This window comes from Monodelphis domestica, chromosome 6 (assembly GCF_027887165.1).
Source record: "Monodelphis domestica isolate mMonDom1 chromosome 6, mMonDom1.pri, whole genome shotgun sequence".
Lineage (NCBI taxonomy): Eukaryota > Metazoa > Chordata > Mammalia > Didelphimorphia > Didelphidae > Monodelphis > Monodelphis domestica.
In genome coordinates this window covers 141,401,710-141,426,503 of record NC_077232.1, presented here as the reverse complement: position 1 = coordinate 141,426,503, position 24,794 = coordinate 141,401,710, and the positions used below count along the sequence as shown (strand labels likewise).

Below are 24,794 nucleotides of genomic sequence, written 5' to 3'. Positions count from 1 at the left end.
GAAATGGAATGCTGTTATGAAGTAAATTTTGAATGAGGAATGGAGAAGAATTTGGGAAGAGTGATCTGAACTGATGCAGGATGAAATAAGCAGAAACTGAAGAACATTATACACAATTACTAAGAGGGAAAAGATCACAAGAGGACTAGAAGGGAAGCAAACTCTTATGTAAATGAACTGAAAAGGGAATCCAAGAACAGATAATGTATCACAACAGCTTTCTCTCAGCAGAGAAATAAGTCAGGAAATTATATAGATTATCAGATTTAGTCACTATATCCAATGTTTTTTGCTAAAGGATTTTTTTGTTGTTGTTGTTAAAAGGGAGGATTCTATTTGGAGAGAAGGGGAGAGGGAAATAAATCTAGAAATCTCTAATGAAAAGTAAAGGGCATTGACTAGGCTTAGAGATAGATAGATAGATAGATAGATAGATAGATAGATAGATAGATAGATAGATAGACAGACAGACAGACACAGACAGACAGACAAGATAGATAGATAGATAGATAGATAGACAGACAGACAGACAGAGAGACAGACAGACAGATAGATAGATAGATAGGAATATTTTACTTACAAGTCAACAGATCATGGCTAGCACACAACTGGCCACATCCATTTGGGATTTTTAACCTAGGGCTTAGGGGAAAGGGGAGTCCATGAATTTGAATTTTTAAAAAAATATTTTAATAATTATTACAGTGTAATTGGGTTTACTTAATAATTCTATATATTTTACTTTTATGAATTTGAAAACATTCTATTAAGAAGGGATCCATTGGCTTTACCAGACTGTCAAAGGGGTCTCTAACGCAGAAAAGGTTAAGATCTCTTGACCTATGCTTTTAAACAATTCTTGGGGTGGTATTGGCTAGGAAAGGGAAACAACTTTTAACTTCAGTGACTTCTCCCTAAAATAATTTAAAACCATGATTTACCTTTGGCAAAAATAAGTCAAATCAGACCTGGTTTTGTGTGGGGTTTGAGGGGCATGGGAAATTTTTTTCATCAAATAGTCTCATTCTGGGTAATTTATCGCTTTGGCTGCTTCAGTATACTTTATGATCTATAAATAATCACTAACACCAGACAGGATGTTAATTATATGGTGTACTGATTCAGAAATAATACATTATTTAGCATTTCCTCAAATTGTTTCGCGGGTCTCTAACAGCTAGCCATGAACGGGAGTGAAATCAGTGGATTTGGGAAGAGTTAATTTAGTACCATTTTGGAATTCAATCTAACTCAACATTTATAATATGTCTTGTGACCCCAAGGACGAGTGCCTGGCTCATTAGTTCTCAATCTCTTCAACATCCTGCCCTATATCCACTATTAAAGAGTTGAGTATGGAGGGAGAGGGAAGAACCTCCAAAACTGGAGAGAAATTTATTTATGACTTCAAAATAATTTAAGCTATTAATTTACCCCATATAATTTAATTAATTCTTTTAAACCTGAGATGAACTGTGACTTCAAAATGCCATCAAGTTGTAACAAAAAAGGGTACCATTTCAAAACTCCCATTTCATTTACATAATCCTTAAAAGTTATAGGACATTTAAAATAAATATAAAACATTAAAAATCCTTAAGTGTTATATAGAATGTTTCTTCACTGTGTGTGATCTTGTGAAGTAGATAATATAAGGGTTATTACAATATTCTACTTTATAGTATAAGCCAAAGGTTAACTCAACTAAGGTGAAAGAGTTTCTAAGTGCCAGAGGACCTGAGATTTCTGAGTTTATGAGCTCTTGTCCCAAATCTTACTCAGTTTTGTTTTGCTTTGTTTTTTAAATAAAGCAAAAGTTCTTACCCTGGGTTCTATGTATAGGCTTAAAGAGCCCATGAATCTGGATGAAAAAAAAAATATGGCTTTATTTTCACTAATTTCTAACAGAAACTTAGCATTTGCCCCAATTATATTTTTAAATTCTGAGAAGAGGTCCAAAGGCTTCACCAGAGAGCCAATTAGGAGCCCACAACACAAAAATTATTGAAAATCCCTCTTCTAAAGGAGATTTCACATCCTATAGGTAAATGATCAATGAATTTTAAATTAATTTAATTTTTAAAAAATCCAAGTGTATAAGTGATTCAAATGTCCACGTTCAAATGAGTAAAGATAAAAATCTAAAACTATTTTATTGAGGCAGCATTAAAATACTATGACTGATCAAATTAAGAAAAGGCTGAAATGAGCCTTTCATTCTATTCTCAGCCCTAGATCAAAATTATGCTGGGCACATTTTTCATTCCAAGAAGAAAAATTTGCTTTTCTATAGAAGCAAATCAGGAAATGTCTTTTCATTGAGGCTTGCTGCAATCTACCTTGAGAATCTTAGAGAAGATGTTAATTCACCTAAGGATCACTTTTTCTTGCCTATAAAAAGAGATACAAATAGAGTCAAACTGCTCAAGAATAGTACCTGGGAAGAAAACAAGAGCCTACTTTTTCTTCAGTTTATTAGCCCTTATCACGAAATTACAGGTGAGCCCAGGTGATGCGAGGTTATGTCAGCGGGGCACAAGTCCTTGGCAGGATCTACCAAATTAGAAAAGCTTCAGCTCAGCCATGGTTTCTGAGAATCAGCCTAGGACATTCTGGCTTATTAGCCAAGTCTAAAAAAGATTTTTTTTCCTCCCAAATCACAGCAGCTCCTAGATATTACCAGCTAATTGAGGTACAGTAAAAATAGCCACTGGAACGTAAGAGTCAGAAAAAGATCAGAGCCCTCAGATCATTATCGAGTTAGGGACATTGGGTATACCATGGTCATCACTGTGAAGCCCAGTTCCAAAATAAATGAAAATAATTACTTCAAGCCTTAAAGTCTTCTGTTATCAGTTATTTTGAAAAGCAATGTTATAGTTCACTGTGTTTGGATCTTGGAATCAGGTCTGAATTGCTGTCAGTTACCTAACAAAGACTTACTAATCAAACTTTAGCTGGAGGGTTTCCAATGTATGCTAATAAAAACTAAGCAAACTCCCTATTTTGGACTTTTTAGACTCTAGAGCCTAAACTTTGAGCTTGAAGGGTCAACTAAGGTCCATCCAGTAAAACTCTCTCACTTTATAAATGGGGAAGCCAAAGAACAAAAAAAGGGGATTTGGTTTAATACCAATAAGGGATTTTTCCAAGTTGCTCAGTGATTAGAAACCAACTTACGCATGGCTTCCCAGATGTGAATTGGATTTTGTAGGATCCAAATCATATTTTCACCACTATTTTTCTTATAGGAATATCTATCCATACAAATAGGCACCAAATGTCAAATATTAGGAAGTTTAGAATTCAACATAATTGCTGCCATTTAATCACCACCATTTTAAAAGTTGGCTTCTCTTTTTAGAATAGCAAAGGGGGAGAGAAATGCATCCTGGCCAACCTTGGCCTATAATAATTACAGCATTACCAGTTTCAGAGTTTCTTTTGTTTTAAGGAATAAATGAAAAGCAAGGAGATGGTGATCCATTGGGAAATGGGTAAATAAAGTTTGGTGGAGAAGAGAAAAGAAGTCTTATGTGAAACCCTGCAAAGTAAAGAAAGCAGAATGTAATCAATGCCTACATGGTCTACAATGCAAATGGAAATAACACCAATAAACTAAAGAAGGTTTGGTTGAACAGATTTTTCTCATTCTTAGATTTTACAGAGCATTGGCTCTCTGGAGAATGGGGGAAGAGAGAGAGGGAGCTAGATAGAAATTAAAATCATGTTGAGGGGGGCGGGGGGAGAGGGGCAGGTTAGATGGCAGAAATTCCCTCCACCCTGCAGTAACTTACTATCCCTCAGAGTGGACACTTCAGAGGTCACAGTGTCAGTTACATGTAAGAGGCAGGATTTGAAATAAGTCCTGAATGACTTTCTCCAAGGCAACCCTTCTTCCAACTATCCTATTTGCCATATTGAAGGATATGATGCATAGCAAACTGTTCACACTGAAATAGACACTAATTAAAAGGCAAAGAAATTATATTAAAACTTCTTTCCCAACCTCTGAATTTCCATTTTAAATAACAAAAAGAAATACATGGGGTTTCTTCTGTTTTGTTTTTTTTAATTTCTACAACACCTAAGGTTATCTGAAGAAAAGGGGGGGGAAGCAAACTGAATGGGAAGAACATCTCCAGGGTCATCTAGCAATAAACAGCAGTGCCAAGAAATGAAGTCCCAGGAGCTATGTTCTCACCACCAATACGCATTCTTTTTCTTAAGGTCACAATTACCATAAACCATATTTACAGAGCACATATTCTATTCTGCAGCTGTTACAAACACTAGTCACTCAGGGAAAAAAGTGACAAAGAACCATTGAGCTTTACTTACTTTTTACATAAACATTAAATGTTACAGAGGCATTGACGTCCGAATTAGACACTGAAAAGATATAAGGGCCTCCTTCGGTTCCCTTTAATCTGTTAAGGTGAAGTTCACTTATATACCTTAAAAGAAAATAAAAACAAGTGATCACAGACCTGTAGAATCATGCATTTTTTTTATTATCTCCAACTGGAAATATATTAATCATGAAGAAAACACTCAAAATGTTTAGAAACACTTCCCAATGGGAAATTCTATCACTCTAGGGGGCTTGATTTCCATCATCTTTTGGAATTTTACACTTCTGATCTTGAAACCAAACAAAATCTTGGGAAAGACAATTTTGTATAAATTGTAGTTAAATCAAATTATAGGGCATGACTAGAAGAAACTTTGAAAACTATATATTCCCCCCCCCCCATATATACATATGGATATATATGGAGAAACAAGGCATAAAAAATAATGATTTGCTAAATTATATTATATATACACACATATACATAAAAACACAATCTAACAAGGTAGACAGTTGACATGTTATCTAAAATAAGATTTTCTGGTTCTCTTAGAGTATCCATTTACAATTTAATGAAAGTATTTTGAACCAATTCCCATTGAATTATCATCAAGTAGAAAAAAAAATCCTAAAATGATAATGTAAGGCAAGAGAAAAAAACTAATTTACAAAAATTCTATTTCCTATAAATATGCTGATTCACATTTACTGATAACATGAGTAATGTACTCATTAGAAGTCTGTTGTCTTCAACTAATTTCTTTTCTGTACCCCTTTCTGAGGAAAGAAGGAAAATAAATAAAGCAGGTATTGAGAGAGAAAGTCTGTTTTTTTAAAGTACACAAATGGACACATAGCTTCTAGCCTTTCATTTAAAGTCAAGTCATCATTCAGTCCAATGTCCTGTATTTTCTCAAAGTTCAGAATCAAACTTTTAAGGTCTTTGAGGTCTGATCTCTCTTCATTATTATGAAAATTTGAGGTATCATTCCCAAAAAAATACTTACCAAAAAATTAAAATTTAAAATATATATAAAAAAATAAATAGGTCATTTAGGGAAAGAAATCAACAATTTATTAAAATTACTATTAAATTTTTTATTATTATTTAAAAATAAAAATTATTTATTTAAGAAAAAAGTTTTATATAAAAAAATTTTATTTAAAAGGGCATTCTGCTTTACTGTTAGTTATACAGAAAGTTCATCTAGCTAGAAGACACTCAAGAATTCTCAGCTTTTCTTAGGATCCTTTAATAGTCAAGGCAGAAGATCTATATATACCTGTTAGCTCCCCCCACTCCATCCTTTACCTCTTTGACGGAAAACATTGTGCCTTGCTTGTACATCTTTTGAGTAAGTGGCAATTTTATTACATTTTATTACAAATATAGATACATGCATATATCCTGTAAGGACAAAAATAGATTACAAGATTTGTCTCAAATGTTTCAAATCCCCAGGACTGGGTATTTCTTAAATTATTTTTTTTTACCTGATATTGCTCTCACTTTCAGGTTTGGTATAATCATCCCACTTGTCAGTTACTGTTTCATTCATATATATCCACTCAAGCTTCTCAGGTTTAGGAAATGCTTCATATTCGACCACTAAGTCTATGTTTTCACCATCATTTATAAATATCGTCGTATTCATCATGGGAAAAATGTTTATGAATCCTTTTTCTAAAGAGAACAAGAATATAAGGGGGAAAAGTTAACCAAGACATTTCCCAAAATCTTTATTCATCAGAGAAAATCTTACACCATATAAATTAAGCCAAGCCACGACAGAGTGAATTCCTCTTCAGGAGGGAAATAAATTTCTTTACACCATTTCATTCATTTATCTTCCAAAGTAGAAATCTAATTTTTGGGGGGCAGGTAGATGGCTCAGTGGATAGAGAAAGAACCCCACTGCTTAAACCCTTACCACTCATCTGCCTTAGAACCGATACTTAGTATTGATTCTGAGACAGAAGGTAAGGGTTTTAAAGTTTTTTTTAAAAATAAAATAAGTCTATTTTGTACAAGATATTATATAAAATATAAGATGCTTGGTATAGACTTGTTTCGTTAAGCCACAATAACTGCAATCATGGCAACTGCAGTCTAGAAAGGAGAAAGAAGACAAACCCACACAAATTTTTATAGGATCATAATTCACAAAGGAACTTTCTCAGTATCATCTGACCAAAAAAAACCACATAATCTTTGGACTACCAAGAAAAATAGCTAGCTAATTTACCTGAGCAGCAGTACTAGGAAAAGAACCTGAAAATGCCAACTACAACTATGTAAGTCACCATATATACCACCCCCAAAGTCCGAAGAAATACATAAGGAGAAAAGTTTAGAAGGAGACATGGAAATTTTTCCTGTCAAAAATAACATACATGGGGGAAATGCTTTAAATCCTTAGTGATTAGGGAAATGCAAGCCAAAACAATTCCATGGTATCTCACCACAGGCATTGGATTGGCTAGAAATGACAAATGTTAAAGGGGATGTGGAGAAATGGGGACATCACTACACTATTGGGGGAACTGTGAATTGATGAAAGCATTTTAGAGCAATTCAGAATTATACCCAGAGTTATAGGTCCACCTGTACCATTGCTGGGTCTATTTCCCAAAGAAAAAGGGAAAAGGGAAAAGAATATTCCAAAATATTTATAGCAGCTCTTTATGTGGTGGCAAAGAACTAGAGATTAAGAGGGCATCCCTCCATTGGGGAATGGCTAAACAAATTATGCTATATGATTGTGATGGAATTAATACTTCTGTGCTGCAAAAAACAATGAGAAAGCTAATTTTTTTTGAAAACTTGGAAATAACTACATGGAATAATGAACAGTGAAATAAGTAGAATCAAGAGAACATTGAATACAGCTACAGATTTAATATTTGAAGAATAACTTTTGAACGTTCACCTCCAGAGAATGAACTGAGAAACATAAAAGACATAATCTATATCTATCTTTCTATCCATCTATCCATCCATCCATATTTGTTGGCTGAATGATGCTTTCTATGGAATGAGGAGAGGAGGAAGAGGCTGAATAAAAATTAATAAAGTACACAGAAGATAAAGGATGTTCAAAAAAGAGAGAATTGGATAAGACTGAGAAGAGGAAACATGAAAGACATAATCTCTATCTCTCTATCTTTTCATCCATCTATATCTGTTGGCCTAAAGATGTTTTCTATGGAATGAGGAGAGGAGGAAGAGGCTGAATAAAAATTAATAAAGTAGATAGAAGATAAAGGAAGATCAAAAAAGAGAAAATTGGATAAGACTGAGAAGTGGAAACAGGAAAGACATAATCTTTATCTATCTTTCTATCCATCTATATCTGTTGGCTGAATGGTGCTTTCTATGGAATGGGGAGAGGAGGAAGGAGCCGAATAAAAATAAAGTACATAGGAGATAAAAGAAATTAAAAAAAGAGAGAACTGGATCAGCAGGATAGCTGTGAAATTATTTTATTATAAACTTTTAAAAGCTGTATATAATAGATTTCTAGTTTTAAAGGCAATCCTATTGTTATGTTCTTTGAATAGAAATGTTCATACCTATTTGTGTCTATTAGGTTCAAAGTAATAGAAAATTAAAATTATTCAATAAATAAAGGTAATGTACATGGGAGGAAATGGGTCAAATCTAGCTTCAGGCACTTCCTAGCTATGTGACCTTGGGCAAGTCATTTAACCCCAAATTACCTAGTCCAAGACATTCTTCTGTCTTAGAATTAAGACAAAAGCTAAAGGTTATTATTTTTAAAACCATGTACACATTCTGAAAAACAAACTAACTAGATTTAGAGTTCCATATGCAAGCAATTTTAAAATTTTTTCAAGTATTTTTCTATACTAGGAGTTGTCAAGTATATATAGCAAAAAGGGGGGGAAACTTGCTGTACTTTTAATTTGCTACTAAAATCAGTTTAGGAATGGCTATGTTTTGCATGACTGCACATATATAGCCTATATCAACTTGTCTGCCTTTTCTATAAGGGAGATCAGGAATGAGGAAGGAAATTTGGAACTGAATACTTCTTTAAACTTTTATTTTATACTATCAACAAAGCAATGGGTTCAAATCAAGAAAACATCTAATGCCCAGTGGACTTACGCGTCGGCTATGGGGGGTGGGGGGAGGAAAAGAAAATGATCTATGTCTTTAATGAATAATGCTTGGAAATGATCAAATAAAATATATTAAAAAAATAAAAAAAAATAAAATAAAAAAAAATAAACTTTTATTTTACACATGGAGGCAGCTGGGTGGATTGAGAGCTAGGCCTAGAGACGAGTACAAATTGGACCTTGAAAGACATTTCTTAGCTGGGTGACCACAGGCAAGTCAAAGTACTAACCCCCTATTTGCTCTTCTGCTTTGGAACCAATAAACAGCATCAATTCTAAGATATAAGGTGAGGGGCTTTAAAAAAAAAAGGTTTTTAACATGTTGTTAGCAAATAAAAGATTTGGAAAATGGAAGTCCAGAGACTATTAAGTCTCTATTCCCATTCTTCAAGTAGTCTTCTTTATTTATGTAGGGATGTGAAGTTCAATAAATATGGACTTCCAGGAGTTCACAGTAAAATTTGTTTTTAAGTGGTCATTAGCTTTGGCTCTACCCTATTAAAAAAATCAAACTGTTGTAAGTGTATTGATTAGTTTTGCTGAATTACTTTCCTCTCCCCCTTTAAAAAAATTCTTTAAATTGGTTCTTTTATATAGTAGGAAATGAAAGTGACATAAAAGCAAATGTTATCAATGAACATTTCTAAGATAAAAAGCAAAATTCCATGGGAAACTGTCTCAGCCTCTTTCCTAATATAGCCAACTCCTTCACCCATTTCAACTTCATAGAGATTAAAGAATAGTAAAAAAAAAAAAAAACAGATCTTTCAGGAAGAGTATAAATTGCCTTCAGTGAAGCAGCTCTTAGTAAATCACCTAAAAGCTTCCCTTTCCTTTCCAGTTTTCATCATAAACTATCATGGAAGCTACAAAACAAAACATTGTGGTCATCCACCGGACAATGACTATTTCTAAATTAACTTGGGCTAATTTCTAAGGTAACAATACTCTCTTGAAAATGGATAATTCCTCAGGTTCTCAAGCTCATAACTCAAAGTGCTATTTGGCAAAATGTCCACAAGAGTTTGCCAAAAATATTTGCATTTAAAAGATTTCTCTCAGGTTCTCTCTGTAACAGCCTTATCTTAAATCCCCTGTGGTTTTTCTCGCCTGCTATCTTCTTTCCCATTCTCAGGGTAATTTTTCCTCCAGTAGCTGCATCCCATTTCTTAACCAGGAAATGAAAATATGAACAGAATTCCACGATTCCTTACAGGTTGCTGTTTGAAAGATGTATCCACCCTGGGATCTCCAACACTAGGAATTGGTTGATATTTTCGTGCCCATGCTAATGAAATGATCAATGCCTTTCCTCCCCCTTTCCCCATCCAAAAGTCCCTCGGCCCATCCACACCCTACCAAAACCCATCCACAAAACATATAAAGCCAGGGTCAGGTTTCAAAGCGGCATGCTCTTCCAGTAGGCATCATTATATTCTTGGAAACGGATGAATGGATTAGGGGGAAAAAAATCCGATTACATACCAAGATGCGCTTATAACAGTTTTACTAATTGCTTTCTGAGGCTGATATCATACCAACATGCTCCCTAATCAACTTAGCTAATTAGCACTTATGGAGTTTAATATTTAAAAAGCATGGCCTTCTATTCAAATTAATAAAAGGGCTTACAATCACGTTGGGGGCCAAAAGAGTCTCCCATCTCTGGATCCTGGCACCGTAATTGTTAGCAAAGTATCTCTTCCATGTGCAAACTGATGAAGTATTTTCCATTAGGACAATGGAAGAGAGGCCAAATTATAAAATAGCAATTGAACTAGTGTGCCACAAACCTCTAACTCTGCCATATAAAACATTTATTGAACAAACTTAGAAGTGAAAACAGAAATAAAACAAAGTATCGCATCCCAACAGGTTACGACCATTTTCTGGGCTACCCATCCATGATGATGGAGGGCATGCATTGAGATTCTGGGAGGGATTCTGAAACATACCTGATATTACATAGGGATGGGGTCTGGACCTGTAATTTCATGGCGATTGAGGATGTCACCAAAGAGGAAATCCCCTCTGCTGATGTTGATTATTATTTTTCTGCAATTTATAGTCTTTGAAAATTGCCTAGAACCCCAAGGGACTGATGAAGGGTCTTTTTGGCTCCAAGAAAAGTTCTCTTTCCGCTCTGCTTTGTTTTCTCTGATGCTAAATATCATAGAGAAAATTCTGGGCCCTTTTCCCCCTATTTTAAAAAAAAATTGGGTGGGGTGGGGGAATAAGTGTAATGGACAAGTTTAGACTCTGAGAGTCCAAAGTGGAAGTGATCTAGTTTAAGAGAGTAAGGGGTTTGGGGGAAGGCAGATAAGCAAAAGGCTTGAGTATCCTAGAGCTAAAAGGAGATCTTATTTAGAAATTTTTTAAATTTTCCTCTGTTGATATTGACTGTTTTCTCTGCCATTTATAGTTTTCAAGAATTGCCTAAAACATCTGCAGGGATCTAAAAAACACTATCCACAAGCAGAGGATAAACTGTGGGAGTAAAAATACCAATGAAAAGCAACTGCTTGACTACAGGGGTTGAGGGGATATGACTGAGGAGAGACTCTAAATGAACACTCGAATGCAAATAACAACAACAGGGAAATGGGTAGGAATCAAGGATACATGTGATACCCAATGGAATCGCGCGTGGGTTATGGGAGAGGTGGTGAGAGGGGGGAGGGAAGAAAAGAAAATGATCCTTGTTTCCAATGAATAGTGTTTGGAAGTGACCAAATAAAAATAAAAAAAAAAGATGTAAAAAAAAAAGAATTGCCTAAAACCCTGAGGGACTAACGAAGAGTCTTCTTGTCCCCGAGAAAAATTCTCTTTCTATTCTGCCTTGTTGTCTCTGTTACTAAATATCACAGAGAAAAGTCTGGGCCCTTTTCCCTTATTTAATTTAAAAAATTGGGGGGCAGGTGAGAATAAGTGTAATGTAGAAGTTTAGACCCTAAGTGTCCAAAGTGGAAGTGATCTTGTTTAAAAGAGTAGGTTAGGGAGAAGGCAATTAAGCAAAAGAAGGGTATCTAGAGCTAAAAAGAGATCTTATTTAGAAAATAAAAAATTTTTTTCAATAAAATTTATTCTCAGGTATGTATCTCAACCCCTCTCTCCCCTCCTCACACCACTTAAGGTATCACCTGACAAAAAGATACGTATTTATAAATTATGTCTTTTGTGTTTCTTTAAATCAGTTCTTTCTCTAGAGGTTGACGTTTATAAGTCATTCTTTAAATATTAATTCTGTAGCTATATATAAATGTTCTCTTGGTTCTACTCATTTTGCTCTTCATTATTTTGTGTAGTTTTTTTTTTAATTAGTCTACTTATTTTTTGTGGAGTGTAGTATTCCATCACAATTCTATACTACAATTTGTTTAGTCAGTCCCCTAGAAGAGTATCTTAAACAGAGCATCCAGGTTTTATGGAAGAGGAGACTGAGATGCAGAGATTGTCCAAGTCACCTAAGCTGGTTAGTGGCAGAAATGGAAATAAGAACCCAATTCCCCACTTCTCCAAAAACCTACTGTCTTTCCACTAGAGGACACAAGAAATAAATGGAAGCTGAATAAGTTTATGATGAAGGAAGCTAGAAAGCCAATCTCACCACCTAAGTCATTTTTGAAAAGCTACTACATTTATTTCTCTCTATTTTAAGTCTTTAAATGCATTCCTATATGCTACAACTGCTTAGGCAGGCCACATGGCAGAATATCAGTAACAAAACCAGTCTAGGTTGTTGGGTAGATATCCCAACTTTGCTATTTTCCAAATTTAAGTAACTTAATTATTAATTATTATAATTATAATTTATTAAGTCACTTAAGTGTCTCAGTTTCATTAGTAAAGAGGTAAAACCAGCTTATACGACTTATATTTTCAGTCATTTTTCAGTTTTATCTGAATCTTTATGACCCCATTTGGGATTTTCTTGGCAAAGATACTGGAGTGGTTTGCCATTTCGTTCTCCAGTTCATTTTATAGATGGGGAAACTGAGGCCAGCGGGGTTAAGAAAATTGCTCAGGTTCACACAGCTAGTAAGTATCAGGAAAATTTGAACTCACAAAGATGAGTCTTCCTGACTCAAGACCCAGTGATATATTTACTGTGTATGGCACTTTTTTTAAGTTTAGGAAATGTAATGATTTTTTCCAAATTAAGTCTAAAAAATAAATAACTCAAATTAAGTAAGGTTAATTAAATTATCTAAGTTACAGCTTACATTCTGTAGGGCAGAGAATGGTCATGTAAATCCAGCCACAGTCCAGAGACTGTTGTTAAAAGGTCAGAGAGAAAACGTAACGATACCGTATAGACAATAGGAAGAGTGGCAGCAAGGCTGAGTGGACGGAGGCTAAGACGATGGTCAGGAAGTCCTTTCTCTGACGATGGTTAGTGAATCACTTGACTTCTCGGTGTCCTGGGGAAATCTCTCTAATGTGAGTTGGAAATGAGCTGCCCGTCTGCGTGCATAGTTTCTTTCCCCTCCACAGTCACAAAATCACAAGTCCAGATTCCCCCTGAATCCAGTCCTTCACCCTCACTTACCAAAAGACAATCAAATTTCAATTTAAGACCCTCAGAAATATTTTTCTATCCCCTTCAAAACTCAGTAAGTCTCCTAGAAAGATTAAGGCTGCCACAGCAGTGTCAAATATTTAGAAAACCACACATTAACATTTTCTATATTTAACTCTATTTTGTTTGTTTTCAGAAACATTTTTCCAACCAACTTTTGGTCTAGAGTATCAAAGTCTTCCTGGGAATTCAGGAGGCAAACTACAGCTATAGCCTTTATGTTAAAAATGAAATGCATTTAATGTTTCCATTGTTTTTTTGTCATATCCAACTCTTTGGATCTAAGGTTTTCTTGGTAAAGATATTAGAATGGTTTGTCATTTCCTTTTCCAGCTCATTTTATAGATGAGGAAATTGGGGCAAACAGGGAGAAATGACTTGCCCAAGGTCACAGAGCTATAGTGTCTGAAGTCAGATTTGAACTCATGAAAGTGAGTGTTCTTGACTCCAGATCCGGCACCGCTTAGTTGTCCACATTTAGTAAATACTTGTTGACTATGGCGAGAGTCAGGGAACAGAAACGGTCAGTGTGACTGTCTCAAAATATTAGAGTTAGGTTTTGTAGCAGAGAAATATTCTCTAGTTTTCTAAAGTAGAGTCACAAAATGAGCACCCAAAAAAAAATAATTTTTTTTTTCTAAATCTGAAACCTAAGTTTACATTGGCAAACTCGATCGATACTCATATAAGGGGAAAAAAAAACACAATCTTCCCACAAAACCCACAGGTCTCAACTGAAACAACCTTATTTATGTCTACACACACCCTTTAAGAAAATGTTAATTGGTATAGTTTGGTCCCTGCTGTTCCAGTAGGAATAAAAACATGGCGTGCCCACAATGGTCTATTTCAAAGAAAAAGGCTCCACATTCCATTGGGGGTGGAGTGGGGGGGTGGGGTACCAACCCCACAATTTTTTCCCCAACCACCGACAATAATTTCTATATTCCCATATGAGACGCTCACCTACTACTTCTAAGGTGGCTGTGACGTTTGCTGGTCCAAAAGTATTATTGGCAAAACACATGAAGATTCCGGAATCATTCACTCTTGCCGACTTGATTTTCAATACTTCTTGGCGTTCATAAATATAATCACCAGAATGCCAGCTTTGAGTTTGGGTGTCAATCTATGGGTTACAAGAGGAGGGGGAAAAAATTAAAGACTAACATCTAAATAGATGCAAAATCTTTCTTAGATAAATTAAAAATAGCAGCAATTAGCTTCATCATATTAATATTCATGTCCTATGTTGCTTAAGCAGAATAATGCCAAATCTGTCAATGGAACTTCTCTTTCTATTACAATACCATATTGAAAGTATGTCATTATAGAGGAGGAAGGAGAATGCCTATGAATACACTTTATTCAGATAAATATGATATCTAAAACTCAAAATACCCCCCCAAGATCAAATTTATAACCTTTAGGAAAGTGAATCGATCCTATAAAATGGATGTGTATCTGTTTTCTCCAACAGAATGTGGCAATTTATATTTGTATTTTTAAGCACCGAGGACTGCTTGATTGATAGGTTAACTCTGGGAGAGCCCCAAAATTATACGGGATGAGATAGGATGTCATTTGATAGATGGCACACCCAAATAAAAGTCATACAGTGCTGCTATAAAGGGATGCTGCTGTGCTTTCAATGCCTTTAGCTTTCATAAGACAGTAAGTGGAGTTTATATCTTCCCTGAATAACTCTCAGCAGAATTCTGAATCCCATTATAGGAGGGTTTGGGACTTAGAGGAGTCAAGAGATTTGGGGTTGACTCCTACCTTAGACATCTACTAGGCTTGGGCAGCCATGGCTTGACTTCTCACTAAAGTGGTAGCGGTACTTTCCACTCTATTATTTTTGGGGCACTGTTGTGAGAAAAATACTCTGTGAACTGTGAAGCCCTGTGGAAATTATTCTGAGGCAATATCCCAAATTATTTGAAAGTTGGAGTGGAAAGAACTGTATCTTCTGTCTTTTTATCTTTGCCTGGATAAGAGGGCATTGGAAAGAGTCCTTATTTCTTTTAAGATTCCTCATTTTTGTTTTTAAGATTCCTTTTTTTTTAATGGATGCTACAGTGGCTCAGTGGATTGAGAGCCAGGCCTAGAGATGGGAGATCCTAGGTTCAAATCTAGCCTCAGACACTTCCCAGCTGTGTGACCATGGGCAAGTGACTTGACCCCCATTGCCTAGCCCTTACCGCTCCTTCTGCCTTGGAGCCAATACACAGTATTGACTCCAAGATGGAAGGTAAGGGTTTAAAAAAAAAAAAGGATGCTAGTTAAAATCACATTTCTGGAAATTATTTTGAGGCAACATCTCAAATTATTTGAAAAGTTGGAGTGGAAAAAACTATATCTTCAGCCTTTTTTTTAACTTTGCCTAGATAAAAGGGCATTAGAAAGAGTTCTTATTTTTGTTGTTATTGTTTTTAAGATTCCTTATTTTTAAAAAAATTGATGCTAGCTACAATCAGTTCTGGAAATTACTCTGAAGCAATATCCCAAATTATTTGAAAGTTGGAGTGGAAAGATCTCTATCTTTTGTCTTTTTATCTCTGCCTGGATAAGAGGGCATTGGAAAGGTCCTTTTCCTGGTTTGTTTTTGTTTTGATTTTAAGATTCCCTATTTTTTTTTTCATGATTCCTTATTGTTTTGTTTTTAAGATTCCCTATTTTCAAAAATATTAATGCTCACTACTATCGCATTTCTGGAAAAAGAAATCAAACTCCTTGAAACCATTCAAAATTTAATTTAAAAAATTTTTGAATTCAATTTTAAAAAATATTCTAAATTAAATAAATAAATGATTGGGGGGGGGGGGGGTCAATTTAATGAGAGTCACGTTGAGAAGAGGATCGGCCCAGTTACAAATAAAGGAGCTAAGAGTGGCTACTATCGCCTTTTCCAAATGAAGAGACTTTTGTCCTGCTGCTAATGACCAGGGACCACAGAGAGGAGTCACATTCCCTGTGCCAGCCTCACTTTTCTTATCTGTAAAATGAACAAGTTGGGTTAGATGACCCCTAAGGTATCCTTTCGGCCCCAAGGTTCTGTGAAATCAGCCTGTGCCCTTTCGAGGGGTAAGGTTTAAATCGTGGGCAGTAATCAACTACTGAGAACTGGGGCCTTCAAAACAAGGTTTGCAAGCAGAGATAGGAAGGTCAAGTGACATTCACATTAGCCTTTATCCAGTTCAGTGTTTTAAAGACATTTCCTGTGGCTGAGTTAATGTCACAGAGCAAAGAACAGACTCAACGCCGGGGCTTGGGTCTGATATCTAGTTTCTATTTCCTACAATGTGCCACCCCAACCATTTCCATGAGAGGGAATTTAAGTCATTCAAGGGATATTCAAGAAGTCACTGCTAGAAATAAAATGATTCCTCTCTATAGAGGATGTTAAAATGACTACCAGAACCAAAGTCACATTATTGTTGAGGGCCCTGTCAAAAGTAACTAAATGGAAAAATGAGAATAAAAAATGTGGTCTTCCAGGGTCAGAACTAATCAGGATTTACTGACTTTTCTGGTTAAAAAGCAATATTCGACTTGAAATATAGACAGACCAATTGGAATCCAAGTTGTTTTAAAAGTTTATAAAATATATTTTGTATTTTTAAAAAATTCAAAAATCTTTCTTAGAGTTAAAAAATATAAATAAATGTAATTAACATAAATAATAAATATAGATAAAATAGATATAATAACTAGAGATAAAAAAGAATGTTCAGATCATTCCCAAATGTGGTCACTCTCAATTAAGGAGCCACAATTATGCAAAATGAAGCTAATAAATGATTTATAGATGACCCTGGCTCCAAGCCAGAAGCCCCATCTGCAAGTCACATACTGTTTGCATATGATTCAGTTTTTCCTTAACCCTTGCTGCTACAGATTGGGATTTCCCCAAAGAGCTCCCACTGCTAAGTGCTTATCAACCAGCACCAGTGGATTAATTGAGAATGGCATGCAGGGCTCTGGGGAAACAGCATTCAGAACAAATTTGCCCAAGGCAATTTGATTTGAACATCTCAAAATGGATAATTTTCTCTATACACAAAGGCTAAAATACACATATAATTTCAATTTTTCCCAGCTGAAGCAAGGGATTATAGAAAGCCAATTAATATGGGATTGTATTCCGTAAGATTAGTAGACAATCCATAGATATGCTTTTGCTTTATTAAATTATATGATATGGGAACTAAATTTGCTTCCCCTGCTAATTCAAACCAATGCCATAGGCTAGGGTTCAAACCATCTTCTTGGTCAATAGCAGCCTTCATTTAGCAAGGTATCATTACAAGACTACATGAATACTATTATAATGACTTTGTATTGTGTTAATCACCATGGTTACCTGTCTGGTAAAGAGTTCTTAAAACAAGTGAGAAATACCCTAAAGCATATAGGGCATGAGGAGGGGGGAAGGGAGGTAAGGGAGTGTTCTTGTTCTCATTCTCTCTCTCTCTCTCTCTCTCTCTCTCTCTCTCTCTCTCCTCCCCTCTGTTCTCACTCCCTCCTTCTTTTTCTCTCTTCTCTCTTCCTCCATCTTATTCTTCTTTCTCTCTCCCTCCATCTCTCTTCTTTCTCCCTCCTTCTCTCCCCCTTTCCCTCCATCTCTCTTCACTCCTCCCTCCTTCCATCTCTCTCCCTCTCCCTTTCTTTCCCTCCTCTCTACCCCCCCTCCATCTCACTCTTCTTTCTCCCTTCTCCCTCCTCTCTCCTTCCCTCTTTCCCTTCCCCTCTTCTCCCTCCATCTCACTCCTTTCTCTCCTCCATCCCTACATCCCTCTTCTTCTCTCCCCCTTTCCCTCCATCTCTCTCCCTTCTTCTTTTTCCCTCCTCTCCCTCCCACCTTCCTCCATCTCTCTTCTTCCTCTCCTTCATTCTCTCTCCCCCTCTCCCTCCCTCCTTAATTTCTTAGAATGATTACTTGGCCCATGAACAGAATCAGTTCCTACAGTTTAAAACAGTAAGCATGACATTACTCTCAAAATTTTCAAGATGATTTTTGCAGCAACTTTCAAGGAAATGTATTTTAAAGCCAAAGGAGATTTTCAAGGAATTATGATCATATACAATGAGTTGGAGTTCCTATGCCTCCCTAAAAAGAGATCTAGGTGACCAAAGGATGAGAAAAGATTCCTAAAAAGGGAAAGGTAACTGACCATTTTATTATAGGAATTAAGTCATCTAAAAGGTTAGTTAATAGTGATTTGGAATTCATTGCTGGTGGAATTGTGAATTTATCCAACCATTCTGGAGGGCAATTTGGAACTATGCCCAAAGGACGATAAAAAACTGTCTGCCCTTTGATCCAGCCATAGCACTGCTGGGTTTGTATCCCAAAGAGATAATAAGGAAAAAGACTTGTACAAGAATATTCATAGCTGCGCTCTTTGTGGTGGCCATAATGAGGGGATGCCCTTCAATTGGGGAATGGCTGAACAAATTGTGGTATATGTTGGTGATGGAATACTATTATGCTCAAAGGAATAATAAAGTGGAGGAATTCCATGGAGACTGGAATGACCTCCAGGAAGTGATGCAGAGTGAGAGGAGCAGAACCAGGAAAACATTGTACACAGAGACTGATACATTGTGGTGCAATCGAAGGTAATGGACTTCTCCATTAGTGGCAATGCAACGTCCCTGAACAATCTGCAGGGATCTAAAAAACACTATCCACAAGCAGAGGATAAACTGTGGGAGTAAAACACCGAGGAAAAGCAACTGCTTGACTACAGAGGTGGAGGGGATATGACTGAGGAGAGACTCTAAATGAACACTCTAATGCAAATACCAACAACATGGAAATGGGTTTGAATCAAGAACACATGTGATACCAAGTGGAATCGCACATGGGCTATGGGAGAGGTGGTGGGAGGGTGGGGAGGGAAGAAAAGAAAATGATCTTTGTTTCCAATGAATAATGTTTGGAAATGACCAAATAAAATAATGTTTTAAAAAAAAAGATGTATGGGGGAGTGAGATCTAAGGTGAACCCCCTGCTGGGGTTCGGGACAGGTACCCTTTACAAGAATGCAAGACTAACTTAGGGGGGAAAAAAAAGAAAAATTTAGCAAGGCTTATAAACTTGTAAATTTTTATTCTTTAGAAGAAGGTAAGGAGGAAATGTTCAACTTAACAAAATAATTTCACATTCTTTTCCATTTATTTTGCCTAATCAGCTAAAAACTTGTAGGCAGACAGAGTGGTTGTGACATCATCGGAAAAATCTTTGCTGTTTAAGAGTTTCTTTTAGAAGTCTAAGAATGAACAGGAAGAAACCCCAGACTTTGGGGTAAAAGTCTTTATTTTTAAATCTCCTTAAAAAGAAACAAGATGATCCAGAAGCTTAAGACAACCAAGGAAGTACCTTATTATTGTCCTTTATCCACATGGACTGCACTGAACTAGCCACATCTTTAATCGTGCACACGACCTCAAAGGTCTCCCCCTCCCGGAGAAGGTAGTTCACTTTGGGCAATCTGACTTCAGGTACACTTTGGGGAGCTATAAGGAAAAAGTACAATGTTTCCATTAGCAATCAAGAAAAGGGTCGACTCTTCAGGTAAAATTCCTACATTCAGACAACACATTTCCATTTTAATTTTGACCACCATTTGATAAAATACAAGCTAAATCAGGTTAAAGCTGTATCATCTATTTATCAAGTCTTTCCTTAAGGTTTCAATAATTAAAATGTCAAATTGTTTCATTAATATTGATTTGGAAATATATGAATAAAGAATAAAATGAAAACAAATGAATAAAGTCTAGGAATGCATCTGGAAATACTCTTTTTAAAACATGGTTAGGAGTCAACTTAAGTTTGGGAAAGACCTAATCTTTAGCCCCAGATAACTGTTATGGAACTGGCATGATTAAGCTCATTTAATCAAGTAGAAGACATTCCCCCCCTTTTCCTCCCCACATGCCTTCTCAGAACAAAGCTTTGCCTCTTTCACACTGTAAGTGACAAGAGGGTTCTTGTCGCACAGTTCTGGACCTCCAAGCAGCCGTGTCCTTTTTTTGCCTCTTGCTTTTAACTTTTTATCCTCTAAAGATATGCTTTTCAAGTAGTATACCCAGATTCCTGGGGTCCTGTAAGGCATTTCTTATAGAGTTTTTTAGGAAAAGAGACACAATTCATTTGTGCCTCCTCATTTATTTGTTCCCTCCCAGGATCATTGGGATGAATGCCACAGAAGGGGTCCACAGCCTTCAAATTTCACTGCTTTCTAAACCCTGAATAAGAATGTAAAATTCCACCCAACAAACCTATAAATAAACTATACTCTTTTTAAAAATCTTTTTAAGCTTGAACATGTTTAAACATTAAACTGCTTAAATAAATCTTGGCCCATTTACTCCATTAAATGATAAATGACTTCCCTATTGCTGATGAAACATTTCACCCCATCACCCCCTTAATCAAGTGTATTATAACCAAGTTTCTGTGTTTACCCTTCTTCCTCTTTTCAAATGGTAAAAATAAAACCACCTAGTGTACTTCAAGGTGATTAAGTGACTTGGACCTTATTCTTTAATATAATGACCGTAATTCCTTAATATAATGAAGTTTTATTATATTTCTTTTCTATATGTATATGTAAAATAAATATAATAAAACTTGTATGTGTGAATTATAGGGGTATCTTTTAGTTGTGTGTATATACATACACACCTATAATTCCATTTATTTTATATATATAAAAGAAATATGAATATATATAATACACATACACACACCCCTACCTATAAGATTCACTATAATTCACACCTTTTAGGTATCTCTAATTCACACCTCCAAGTCTGTCTATAGAAAACATAAAGAAAAGGACCAAAGGGGAACTAGGGAAAATGGGAGCCGTAGAGATGAGGGTACTGGTCAGATCGTAAATTCTTTGGCTAATGGCCAACTGTTTGCTTGGTCAGACTAGGACTGGTCCATTCTCCAGCTCCCAAATGGACCTACCTGGCCTCACTTTCAGGGTCACCCTTTCAGACAGCCTCCACTGTCCATCGAGGTAGGCAGCACACTGGAAGCAGATCTTGTTGTGAGTTCTCTTCACATTTTTGATGGTGATTCCTTTCTGGATGTCAGGAATAAGTGTCAGGTCCTTGGGAAGCGGCTTTCCATTACATAATTTCAAGGTAAAATTAGATACTTCTGGGTCTGTCACAGAACATTTCACAAAAGCATCACTGCCTTCTTTCCCATAAAGAAGAGGATCCAAAAGGAAGAGATTTTGGGGATCTGAAAAATCAAGAGAGGCAAGAAAAGGGCTCAAGAGAGACAGAGAGGATCTATTTTTAATGTTCCTTCTGGGAGGGTCATCTAGTCCCAACCCCTTGTTTTAGAGATGGGCAAACCGAGTTTCCCAATAGGTAATAAGTTTTGGAAACAGCATTGGAATGCAGGTATTCTGTTCCAGCCTCCAAGCCCAATACATAAAGCATCTTGATTCTTTCTTTTAAGGCAGTAGAAGATGTGTTGACTTACTATTTCCATTACACCCTATTCCCAAAACTAAGGTGTTAAGAAAAAATGAGCCCATCCAGATGAGATTTTCCATTGTACAATCATTTGTTTCCTGTTTCTCCCCCTTGTTTCATCCCTGTAGGGCAGATGTGTTGGGTTCTTTTTTTCTCGGATTTCCTCACTCCTAAAAAAGAAGGGATGTGGAAGAGTTCTAGTCTCATGAGGGAAGGTTTTCCAGAACCACCTTCTTCCCTGACCATCTCTTGCAGCTTCTCCAGTCTCTCAGAGCTTCCCTGCTTAGTGATGGAACTACATTCAGAGTTTTACCTCTCTTTACTCCAATCCCTAATGCTAGATCAGGTTGGAGGAAATGCTGAGATGTTGCCCTTCCAAAAGAAGTCAGACTTTCTCTGCCCAGAAGAACTTGACAAGAGAAATAATCATCCCCCCCCCCAATATTGGACCCTTAAAAAAAAAAAGAAAACCCTTACATATCAGCTAGTTAAATCAGTTCCTTCTCTATATCATCCACATATTTTTATACCCTATAATGAGACTGAGTCAATGAATTAAATATTAAATATTAGCCAGTTTGGTATGGTTTTGTATCTGTTTTACATGAAATTATCTATGGACCGATAGATGAAAAGATAGTAATAGCAAATCTGAAACAAGCAACAAATGGTCCGGAAAAAAAAAAAGCAAAAGGCCCTTTTTTTCATCAGAATGTCCTCTATTAAAACATTTCTGCATAATTCTAGGATTCTTTGGTCTTAAGAAGTCCATTGATATAACACCAAAAAGAGATTAAATCGAACCAAATACAGTCATTTCTATATTTTCCTGATAAAAGTCATAGCACAAATTAAGAAAGAAGCTTATCTGATAACGAACACTTAGAAAAAGTCTTATCAAATGAGATGCCTCTAGCCTGTCAGATCCTCAAGGACACAGATTGCTCCTAATTCCCTCGACATCCCACATCATGTCATACACGAATCTGACAAAAACATTTCTGAAGAAGATGTAAATGTCATAGAAAATTGAAATTATTCCAAATTGTGGTGATTTTAATAATTTTTTCCTAACCAAAGGGCATATCCTTTGAAATCATCCCAATTAGAATAGGAAAACGATTCAGGAAGTTAGCTTAAAGAATTTCTTAGCAAAAAGATCTCTTTGTTCAAATTAACACCCTAGATCTGAAAGCATGTTTTTGTGCTCCTTTCTTCCATTCAAATAATTAAAATTTTCTGATTTACCAAACTTTGCAAAGAAAAAAAAAACTTTATTAGGAAAGAGGTCCCACTGAAAACTTTGGGAAAGAAATGACTTCTGCAACAACCATTCTTTCCACCTTCTAGTCAAATATGGTTTACGTAAGAAATGTTTTTTGCAATAACCATTCTTTCCACTTTCTAGTCAAATATAGTTTATATGGAAACTATTGTCTCCTATAAGATTTTAATTATGTTTTACGAGAAGACATAGTCTTATTATAGTAGATGAGCTTAAAAAACAATTATTCCCACTGTCAGGTGTATAAATAAATCTTTGCTAATTCAAGGAAAATAGAGAAGAGTAATTCCATTAATTTCTATTTAATTTCATCAGAGGCTGGCACTAAAGAAAAAGTGCCAGGCTGAAGACTTTGGGAAATTGATCACCTCGATGGGGAAGGGCCCCAAGGGATTGGACTCTTGTGGAGGAGAAGACTCTGGCTGGGAGAGGAGTTGGTCTCTCAGTCTTAAGAAGCTGAAGAGAGAAGGAAGAAAAAGACTTTCTCCTGAGGATTACCCACTTTTGTCTTTGGCTTCTCAAGACTGAGACCCACCAGTCAGAGTCTTCTCCTCCACAAGATTCCAATCCCTTGGGGCTCCTCCCCCACCAAGGGGATCAATTTCACACACTCTTCAGCCTGGCACTTTTTCTTTAGTGCTAGCCTGTCACAGCACTAGGTCAGCTGGGACACAGGTAACACAAGACAACAGGTGGGTTCAATCCATGCAATCAAGGATCAATGCCCCACTGTCAATACAACATCCCAGAGACCCAAGGGAGTGTAGACCTGCCTCTGGATTTGCCTTTTAGTCCTCTTTACCCCTCATTTCAACACTGACAAAGCAGTTAGCCTGTCAAATATTGTACATATTCTGGGACAACTTGTGAAACATTTGAGTGCTTCATGAAGTGTGAGGAACATAAATGCCAATTAGAGTACTTATTTCTGGGGGCCAAAATTCCTGAGCAAATCAAACATTCATTCAGCCCTTAAGACTGCAAGAAACAAGTTATTAAGAAACCACAATTTTCCTCCACCTGTTCTGCCGACTAGGAAGCACCGACTTTCCTAAACAGGAACATTTTTATGAGTTTTGGGCAAATCAGAATCATGTTAGGTTTCCAGAAGGACTAAAGTCTTCCAAGTCTTAGATTTAGCTAGTCTTGTAGAGCACCATGCAGGTGGATGTCCTGAGATGTTTACCTTGATCAGAAGATGAAAAGAATCCACTGATGTTATGGGAGTGTGTGAAAACGGCTGCTCTACAGGCAAGGATCCAGGACAGTTCTGAGGGACTTAGGACAAAGAATTCTGTCCACCTCCGGAGAAAGAACTGCTGGGGTTGGAATGCAGATCAAAGCATGCGATTTTTCACTTTAGTTTATTTGGGGTTTTATTTTATAGTTTTGGTTTTATAGGATTATTCTTTTATAAAAAGGAACCCTATGGAAAAAAATGTTTGGCATGATAATACATGTAAAATCCAGCTTGAATTACTTGCCAACTTTGAGAATATAGGGAGGGAAATGATTGGAATCATAATTTTGGAAAACTTAGCTGGAAATTTGTTATGATGTGTAATTGTTCATGCAAGATATCTTTATAATGTTAAAAAAAAACTTGAAAAGTTTTTTTTTTTAATGATATGAAAAGCATCACAGGACATTGCCATTCTTGGCCAGTCGATGGCTAGCTAACCTCCAATTCTATCAGTTTTGAGAAGAAATTGTTCATACTTTGTAAATGAATATGAAATGAAAAATGAAATAAAACTACTGCTTCTCACAAAAGCAATCTCTGGCACACTTATAAAGTAGTAATTTTCTAAGAAAAAGACTATTTACAATTTTTTTTATTTTTAGAAAAAGAGCATTTAAAGGGTAAGTGTTTTTCCCAAAAGAATCTGACTAATTTATACTCCAAGAGGTGTAATCAG

At 36.1% G+C, this 24,794-nt stretch overlaps 1 protein-coding gene across 2 annotated transcripts in view; it reads right to left on the bottom strand.

Moving 5' to 3' along the window:
• The window catches only part of KIT (KIT proto-oncogene, receptor tyrosine kinase), a 95,864-nt gene that overhangs the window by 22,952 nt on the left and 48,118 nt on the right, over positions 1-24,794 (bottom strand). For both annotated transcript variants that reach the window (XM_056802625.1, XM_007496449.3), the window contains exons 3-7: positions 21,070-21,351; positions 19,468-19,604; positions 14,046-14,208; positions 5,849-6,038; positions 4,342-4,457 (exon numbers count right to left, since the gene is read on the bottom strand). In XM_056802625.1, coding sequence (XP_056658603.1) covers positions 4,342-4,457; positions 5,849-6,038; positions 14,046-14,208; positions 19,468-19,604; positions 21,070-21,351 — 888 coding nt within the window. The remainder of the gene's footprint in view (positions 1-4,341; positions 4,458-5,848; positions 6,039-14,045; positions 14,209-19,467; positions 19,605-21,069; positions 21,352-24,794) is intronic.